This window comes from Felis catus, chromosome B3 (genome assembly GCF_018350175.1).
Source record: "Felis catus isolate Fca126 chromosome B3, F.catus_Fca126_mat1.0, whole genome shotgun sequence".
Taxonomy (NCBI): domain Eukaryota; kingdom Metazoa; phylum Chordata; class Mammalia; order Carnivora; family Felidae; genus Felis; species Felis catus.
The window spans coordinates 143719546-143729328 of record NC_058373.1 but is presented as its reverse complement, the minus strand read 5'-3'; the positions used below and the strand labels follow the sequence as shown (position 1 = coordinate 143729328).

At 48.4% G+C, this 9783-nt stretch overlaps 1 protein-coding gene across 4 annotated transcripts in view; it reads right to left on the bottom strand.

The window, feature by feature from the left end:
• Window positions 1-2184: 2184 nt before the first annotated feature.
• Window positions 2185-9783, bottom strand: part of PPP2R5C (protein phosphatase 2 regulatory subunit B'gamma) — a 129297-nt gene continuing 121698 nt past the window's right edge. For all 4 annotated transcript variants that reach the window (XM_023256045.2, XM_006933131.5, XM_011283520.4 and 1 more), the window contains one exon: window positions 2185-5071. In XM_023256045.2, coding sequence (XP_023111813.1) covers window positions 4940-5071 — 132 coding nt within the window. In that variant the 3' untranslated portion in view covers window positions 2185-4939. The remainder of the gene's footprint in view (window positions 5072-9783) is intronic.

Genomic DNA, 9783 nt, shown 5'->3' with positions numbered 1-9783 from the left:
TAAATGAGGAGGGCGGCATTCACGAGAAACTTCATTTCGCAGCACCGTACGTAAGTCAGGTCATTGGTGCACCTGGAACTGACACTGGGTTGCATGTCAATTGCATGTCAATAAAACTGGAGAAAGACAGATGGGTCAGAAACCTGCTGTGATCGATTAGTCATCAGTTATATACGTCGTCCTATGAAATAAACCACAAAGCTGAGTTCGGCTCCAGCTTGTATTTATGGAACTGTCTCTAAAAGCCCCACAGGGGTAAACTAAGCCACGTGTATCCCGAACTGGGGGTGATCAGAAGACGGGCGCCTGGGTGGCTCAGTTGGTTAAGAGTCCGACCCCTGATTTCGGCTCAGATCATGACCTCACTCACGGTCATGAGATCAAGCCCAGTGTCGGGCTCCATGCTGAGCGTAGGACTCTTTCTCTTCCTCTCTCTGTCCCTCCCCTGCTCACACACTCTCAAAAAAAAAAAAAAAAAGATTCTTTCCTCCACTACCGAAAAGTGCTTGCTGTGGAATTTACAGAAAACTTCTGTAAAAAGCAGAAAGACGCAAGAGTGAGCCAGAGTGGGGAAACACTCAGCTATGAACAGTCTGGAGAGCAACTCTCCCCCTTCGATTTCCTTCCCTAAAAGAGTTAATCTTAGTGGATTTCAAACTTTTTGATAGTGGAATCCATTCTCCACCCCCCCCCCCATGAAATCTTACGTAAAACCACAAATATCAAAGAGCTGATGTTTTGATAGATTTACGGGTTCGTATAGTAACATCATAAAGTTGATGAGGACAGAAGCTAATGAGTTGGGGGGGGGTCCCTGAAAGGCTGACAGTTGGTATGACACGTTTGAGTTTTAAGTAGTTCAAATATTACAAACTTTAGATCTATGTAAAAACAGTGGCCTCTGGAGTGTGTATGTGCAGGGGCCACCGGGCTGGATGGTTTCCGGGTCCCTCCAGTTCCAGAAGGTGAAGTCACAGTCAGGCAGTGGCCCTCTTGTGTTCACCTGTAGGACTCAGGCGTTCCTCAGGGGAGGCGATGGACCCCGGGGCCACACTGCGTGGGCTGGAACCTAGCTCCACTGAGTACTCATGTGACCTTGGGCAGGTGACCTGACCTCTGCGAGCCCGTGTCCTCACCGGTCAGCGAGGATGAACACGGGCAGATACTTTGCCGGGTCATGAGAAGTAAGTAAAGGAACACAGCGTCGGGCAGCCCCCGACAGCACGAAGGTTCCGGTTCTCGGGGAAGGAGACACAGCCGGGGCCCCTGCTGGCGTGCGAGAAGGGCGGCACGAAGCTGGACTCAGACCAGGGCAAGCATCCATTTACTGGGTTCTCCCAGGGGCTCCTGCGCCCCAGGGTGCTACCCTTGGCTTCCCCCGGTCCACCACCTGGTCCCAGGGCCCAGCGAGCTCCTTGCCGCGCCACGTTTAAGGTGTCCTCTGACCAGCGTACCTGCCCGGGGTGAAGTGGGGTACGCGCGGTTCCCCAAACTTCCCCATGGAGTTACCATGTGCAAGGACCATGCGCCGCGGGGGGCTGGGCCCCTCCAATACACCCCCGGGCCCAGGGAGACACCTCCTGGGCTTTTACTGGTGAGGGTGTCACAAGACTTGGGACAGAGAGAGGGAACTAGTGAGCCCCACCCGCCGGCTGGAATGTCACCAAGCACAGCCAAGGGCATGGGTGGTTCGTGGCAACGACTTGAGGAAGTGACTCGACTCTGCTCTGCGTCTTTGGCTGACTTTTCATCAACAGCATTGGTGGGATCGGTGAAGATCCCCGTGAAGAAGAGGGGGGGGGCCCCAAATTCAGATTCTCAGCGATTCTGTTTGCAAGACATTAATTCCTTTTTTCCAGAATCCTTTTAAACATCACGATTCGGGCTCAAATGATTCCATTTCTAGAAACCGTGTTCTGACTCACACGTGCCTACTCAGGAGAGGAGGGGAGAGCTGGTGGAGAAAGGCAGCATTGCTTTCTCCCCTAGGGAAGTGAAGGATGAGCCCACGGGACGAGCCCAGGAGGGCCCAGCACACGCCCGGCTGGAGTGAGGGACTCCGTCCACACTGCCCATCCCCCGGCCGGTGTCCCAGGCATGGCTGCCTAGGCCGGAGGGAAACTCGATAGTGACCAGGACCGGCTGGCCCGACACCGTGGCTAAATTTAGTTTCATGATGAGCAGTAAAATTCACATGTTCTTTATTTAGTCCATATAATACACCATTTTTAGAGTTTTTTAAAATTAGATAAAAGAGCATATTAAATGGCGAGTGTATGAAGTTTTCTCTTCATAAACAATGTCGAAACAAAAAGTTCTGAATTACAAAATGTTAAAAAATATGTAGGTACTTAACATTTCACTAAAGCGTAAAGTTACAGATATCTTCTAAAGAAAAATAATTGTGCCACTTACCTATTTTTGCTGTTTCTATGAACTTTTTTTTATTCTGTACATAGGACATTTTGTACAAAATATGAAGTCTACATTTTTATTACTTATTACCATAAAACAAAGATACAATGTATGTACAATATTAAAAGGAAGCCATACTAAAGCCACACTAAAAAGACACTCGGAATAGTGACATTTCTGATGTACAGATACAGTCTGGAAACAGTGAAGATGCCGAATGCAGGACTTTATGAAGAAAAACAGTCACCGGTTTGTTCTCAATGTCGTACTTTTGAAATCAGTTTGGTGCAGGATAAACGGTGTATCTATATAATATAATAAATGGTGTATCTTATATAAGTCGAACAATTAGCACAGGGAGTCTGAGTACTAACTAGGAAAACTTTAATAGGCCAAAATATGAAATAATACTCTCGTCAAAGAAAATTAGTTTCTCTCAAAACTTTTTTTTCCCCCCCTTTTTGGTGAATGTTTGTCTTCAATAAAGAGCAGAGATAAAAGCTCGACAGAAAAGGTGTTTTTACAGGCTGAGCTTTATACAGTCACCCAGACAAGGATATTTCGCTTTTTACCGAGGGCAGAGGGGGGGGCCTTCCCAGGACCCTCTCTCTCGACACATACTGAACATCCAAAATCAAGGATATCTGAGGATCTATCAGCTAAAGACGGAAGTTCAAACAATGGTATATCAAAATACATAAGACGCTGCTTTATACAATAAAAAGCACCCTTTTTCCCTCAAAAGGAGAAGGCATCTAAACTTTTTGTTTTTAAAGGATACATTTCACAATGGTACAATTGATAGGTACTTGTCAAGTTTCTCAGGAAGCATTTCTTCTCCCCAGGTGGCCCTTCCTGCTTCCAGCTGGGGCAGTTTTTTTCAGTGAGCCCTTGCTCCGAACACGGGGCCCACCCCGCCACCCCCCTCTGCAACCTTCCTCCGGGACACGGGGACACAGACGTTGCGGACGGAGGGACGGAGGCGACCCCGGGAGCAGCAGGCGTCACAGCTGCCCGGGGCCCAGGTCCGCTTCCCACAACGTGTCAGCGGACACCCACGACCTCGAGTCAGAACAGACAGCCTGAGAGAAGCCACATCTTATCTTCTGTGCATCAGCGACATTTAACACGGACTTGTATCATCTTATGCCACAGACCAAGGAAACTGAATCACTTGCTCGGGATAGCAGTACACATCTCAAATAGCTTTCGAGCAGGATAAGGAAGTCAAAGTACTGGCCACCCTGAGAGAAAGACGGAGCAGACGCACCCCGGGTGAAGGGTTTTTCTCCTCGTGCGGTTCCATTCAAACAGAAAGCTCAGAACATGCAGGGATATCTGTGGATCTATAGCAGCATTTGAAGACCCATGGAAACTCAGACAGTGTCTTTTCCTGATGAGGTGTTTATACCGCGTGCTCTGGTCGGCTGGGAGGGACTCACCGCAGCCCTGGCGGCTGCCCGTCCGAGCCCTCGGGCCCGCGTCCGGCACCCAGCGGATGTCAGGGCAGCGCCCGGCACGGACGGTGGCGTTTGGTGGCATTTTTGTTACTTTATGCCCAGAGGCGGGGGCCGGACTGGCCGAGCTCGAGAGGGTCTCGCTCTAACTTTCTACAAAATGTATCAAATCAATTCTTAGAGATGAGAATTTTATTCATTCAAGAGCCTCGTTAAAGGGCAACCGTGTGTCAGTAGAGACAAAAAAAATGCAAAGAAAAAAGAAAAAAGGGGACACATCGTTTTAAAATTCCAATTCCGGTCAAGGTGGATGGAGAAAGGCGTTTTCTAAAAACACGTTTCTCCTACGAGCTCACTCGTGGAGTCCCTGGTGCTGGGCCGCGGGCTTGGAAGTATGGCTTTAGCTGTACACGAGAGTAACACGGCACACGGGTCATCAGGCAAAGTAAAGAAACACCTCAGGAAAACACAGTGGCCGAGGATTGTCATGTCACTTTTCCCAGTAAGTCGTGTTAGAATGATGACAGCAAAGGACCACTTCAACGAGATGAAAAGGGGAAAAAAAAAGAGAGAGAGCAAGGAGAGAAAACGACTGACTACTGGCGCAACAGTCACGTGGAAACAATCGAAGAGGTTGTAGAGTCTTCAAGAATACGCGATGCGTTTCTGTGTCAAGTGTTCCTCTGATCTGAAGCACATCCACACGATCACAGAACCACTTATGGTAAACGATCGCGGATTCCGTCTGGGCCGAACGCGAAGATGTCTAGGGTGCTCTCCTTAGCTCTGATTTGGGGAAGCCGTCTTACGGGGGCCGTGCGGGGGCCGAGACGACGCGCCGGGGACGCGGCCGGCGGCCCTCGGGCTCCACGGACACATCGGGGAAGCCACCATTGTTTGAACTCCTAATCTCGAGCTGAGGCGGAGTGTGTCGCTGCCTACAGAACGGGGTGGAAGAAAAGCTCGGGCTCTGAGTGTAACTGATTTGTATGGCACACAAGGGATGTATTTTCTACAGACTCCAGGAGAGAGCAGGTGTCCCCAGCCCGACGCGGTCCTCCGGGGGACTAGCGCCCGTCCTGGGAGACCAGCTGGTCAGCTCTGCAGTGAGCCTCCAAGGCGTTCTTGGTGTGGAGGTCCTGAGGCAGCTCAGACTTGCGGCGCACGAGGGGCCGGTCCTTCTTCAGATCTTTCTGGGCCTGGAATCAAAAATGCAGGGACGTTGGCGACCAACGAGGCCACGCAGGGGTCAGAGGGCAGCCGTGGGCCGGGAGCCCAGCACGCACGCTCCAGGGCTGCCCTGAGAACTCTGCGGCGCGGGCCTCACCCCCCACGGCCTGGGCCGTTGGAGACGACCTAACCACCAGGGTGATGGGCTGGCAATCCGGTCTAAAAAGTGTGGCTCTGCACCCAGCACTCCACACCCCGCTGTCTTGCAAATCCACTGGTTTCAGCAAATCTCATCGCTATCAAAACCCTCCTACTTCATCAAAGAGGACGAAAGGCATTTTTATGCCGATGCCCGCTACCGAAGCCGTTCAGAAAGTGGAAATTTCCTTTGGAGGTGGATAAAACGAATGGAAGGGAAACACATTAACGCTGCATTTGGAGTCGAGCAAAGGTCTCAAACTTCTGTCAAATTTGGAAAAAGGTCTTCAAGGGAAGAGGTGCTAAATGGGTCGCTTGTGGGGACAGGCCCTCTAGGACTTAGAAAAACAGTATTTTAATTATTCACGTGAAATTTCCCAATATTAAGAATCAGAAATAAAAGACCCCCTTCTCCACCTCGTTCTCTTCCTCAAGTTCAGTTTTTAGGTTTTACTTAATCGTATTTATTTATTTCTTTTAACGCTTATTTATTTTTGAGAGAGAGAGAGAGACAGAGCATGAGTGGGGAAGGGGCAGAGAGAGAGGGAGACACAGAATCCGAAGCAGGCTCCAGGCTCCGAGCTGTCAGCACAGAGCCCGACGCGGGGCTCGAACCCATGAACCACGAGATTATGACCTGAGCCAAAGTCGGAGGCTTAACTGACTGAGCCCCCCAGGCGCCCCTTCACTTAAACATTTTTAAAAAAAGGTTCCTATTTTTCCACGAGGCTTTAGAGCATCGTGAATCTGCAAAGAAAGCGGGGTGGGGGGCCTGATCTGGGCAGTTTGCACCAAAAGCGCCCACATTTCCATGAATAACAATTCCACAAATCACTCAGTTTTGAGGCAGAGCTACCACATTAATGCCAGTACTTCTGAAACGAAACGAGCCATCTAAGTCATCTCAACGCCATATATCCACCAGAAGACTGCCAATTAGTTGCACACTTTAACCAGAACCAAGTCTTTCTGCTTCGCGTCTCCATCAAAAAGAAGACAGAGTTTAAAGAGAACACATTCTCTTTGCGGTAGAGAACTAATGCCTTATCGGAGAAAATTCGAGGGAAGTCAGTCGTCTGACAGGAAGGACATAACCACAGCCTCTCACAGTTCCTGGATGTCTACCCTCAGCAGACAGAAAGCAGACTTTTCCTGGCTTTTAAGAACAATTCCAGAGCCTGCGGAAAAGTCATACGTGAAAAGTTCCCATCTTTTGCAGAGCTGACATTTCCGGGGGAGATTTTCTGCAAATTTATCTACGGAAACGGCAACAACGTCAGGGTTCGGAAGGAACGTTGTGCGACATGTTAGGAATATTTCTAGAAATGTTACTTGGAAATTAACACTCGGTGATGGTAAAGGTGGGGATTTTGAGTTTCCCCCCTGAAAACTAGCCAGAGATGGTTTCTGGAGAGCCGCCCGCGTCAGGAGGCCGTGAGGGCACGCGCCCCGAGGACTGTCAGTCACGGTGCCGACGCACGTTTGCTTTTGGGAAAATTCTACCCTGGATTTTGTGTCCCTTCCACGTGCAGCTGTAAAATAAAGCCTAAGCGAGTCCAAACGAAACCAACACTTTGACGTCCTGGAAATATTTGATCACTGCCGACACAGGCCTTCATTCCAGAGAAGCAACTTTTCGACAGAAAAAGCCAACAGTGAAAACCTCGGAACTGGAACCAGTGCAGGCAAGCGGAGAGAACAAACATGAGCCCTGAGCACCCGAAGGGTGGGCAAGGGTGCCGGGCCCGTCTGGGCCTTTCTGCGTGGGCATCTTAGCCTGGCGGGTAGGGCAGAGCGTGATTTTCACGAACCACGAGAGGGAAAAGACCAGAAGCACGGCAGGCAGGGAAGGAGGAGGGAGCACGAGCAGAGGGGATGGCGGGGTGGCGGTGGGGGGAGAGCAAGGAAGGGCTGGAGGCCGGGCCTCTGTCGGCTGCGCGTCCGCAGGTCTGAAAGGCCAAGTTCATACAGTTAAGTGGTAGAAGAGTAGGCCTCGCGGACAATGACGGTGTGCGTTTTTACTACGCCACCGAGGACACAACCAGTCAGGGCTTCTCGAGGGACCCCCTCGGTCCTTCCCACCACAAGCTGGAAAGACAGGGGGAAGCGGGAAAATACTTCATGTCCAACGTTAGTTTGTCAGGGCTTCGCCCGAGGACACGAGCCTTAAACACACTCTACGTGTTAAGTTGTACCTTCGCTTCCCACCTTTCGTCTGTCTACACCGTCTTTATTTGCATGGTTGACACTGCTTTTCTCCCAACTGACTGTTAACAATGAGAATTGTAAACATTTTAAACATCTCTGGTAGAAATGTCATAAACACGCGATTTACTATTTTTCTTCGGATGTTCTATGTAGGGTTATACAAGTTTCTCAAAAATAAAACAAATCATGGTTCTCACAGGTCAACATATAATTTGAATTTCTCTAGAAAATTCCAACCAACCACCGCCCCCCCTCCCGGAGGACTTCCTCCCCTCCCCTGGTACAGTTCTGCCATCCACCTCCTATGCCTCCCGTTCTGGCTGACGTTCAAATCGTTTTAAATAAGTGTGGACTTATTTTGCCAAAAATAAAATTAGCCAAAAACAAAATTAGAAGCGCACTGAAAATATTCAAATTTTAATTTTTAGCTGTTATTCGCTCTCCAAATTGTGCACATAACTTTCCTGCATCTAGGTATCTTCTCCTTGCTTTAACAGCAGAGTTTTTGAGAGTTTCAGGAATATGACTCCAACATTTTTCAAATTCGTAAGAGTCTATCGTATCAAATATTATACCTAAGAGCCTGCACTCTAAATATATTCATCTAGATAGTTTGAGATTGGGAGGGGTGGATTCCACTGAACTGTTGAAATCGATAAGAAGTCTTCAAATTGGGTGGTATTAATCTTCCAGTTTTATTCTTTTTCAAAGTTGTTTTGGCTATTCTGGGTCCTCTGTGTTTCCATATGAATTTTGGAATCCGCATGTCATTAAAAAAACCAAAAAGTGTGCTGGGAGTCTGACTGAGATAACGTTAATTTGGGGAGAAGTGGTATTTTAATGGCATCCAGTCTTCTGACCCAGGAACGTGATCATAGAAATCTAAGAGGCAGGAGCGGGCAAATAATTTTTGTAGAATTGTCGAATACATAGAAAAACTTATTTCATCTCATTTCAAGAGTCATGATACAAGAGTTCTCTAGGAAACTCAGCACTAAGTGGGTAGGTGATTTGACAGCGATCCCTTCACGTTATGTGGAAGGTGCTCCCCTGGGAAGGAGCGGTGCCCTGCGCTAAGGAAAGGGGGGTGCGTCCACCATGTGGAAGGTGTTCTCGGGACTGGCGGGCCCACAAATACTAGGGTCAACTCTAAGAGGCAGTTTTTCACTCAACATTAGAATGCTCTTTTGGTTTGCATTCTTGAACAAATACTTGATCCCTTAGAGTCACCTTAAATCATAAATAGGACCATAACGTACACCTCCATTACATTCTGGACACAGGTCATTCTCTCCCTGGACCAAAGGGTGTACCAAAACAAAAACAAAAACAAAAACAAAAACAAAAACAAAAACAAAAACAAAAACAAAAACAAAAACCCTCCAAAACAGAAAAACGAACAAACCCAAAAGCCTCCAAAGCCAAACTATTTAATGCACAATTTCCTTTCGGCCAATTTCCTTTCCAACTCCGCATGGTCTACGCGACTTAAAAACGACTGTGGTCACAAATTCTTGGGCAACGTCCTGGTAGGAGGGACACTGATCTAATTTTCTCTGAGTCTGCAAGTGATGGGCAAGCTCTCACGGCTTTAGCATACTGTGAGCTGTAAAACCAAAACGGTAGTTTAAAAAATGACCCTGTCCCGGTTAAAAAAAAAAAAAAAATGAAGCAGGAAAATTAACACCCCCAGAGCCAGTACAGAGAAAAATAAAATTTTTTTCTTAACTTTGTTCATTGCTAAGAATATGAATTGTAAGGAAATTATGGAATCTACCTGGATTACATTTACTAGGAGTGTTCTCCGTTTCTCCTCTGTGTTTTCAAGGTTTGATCTTCACCGAAGGCTAGGGGCTGGCTGGGCAGGAAGCGGCATGGACTTGGTCAGTGGGGTCGCCCTCTTTGGGCAGCTCTATGAAAAAAGGAGTCTGGACCAGTGCTGCCCAATGGAAAAATAACGTGTTCCAAGTATGGAACTCCAAGTTTTCTAGTAGCCACATTAAAAAAGTAAAGGGCAATAGATGAAATTAATTTTAAAAGTATTTTTTATTCGGCCCGACATACCCCAAATGCTATTATCATCGCCAACAACGGAAAATTACCAATGAGCGGTTTTTGCATTCTTTTCTTCATACCGAGCCTGGGAGCTCCTGTGCTGTCAGCTGACAGCACAACAGCTCGGCGCAGGTGGCCACGCTTCGAGGGCTCGGCAGCCCCGTGCAGCCTGGTCGGCGGAGGTCCCGTGCTCTTGCTAACGCCTGACCCCATCCGAGCAGGTGGGGAGTGGAATCTTACTAGCGCCCTCTCTGCTTCAGTGGGTTCCAAGCACCGACGA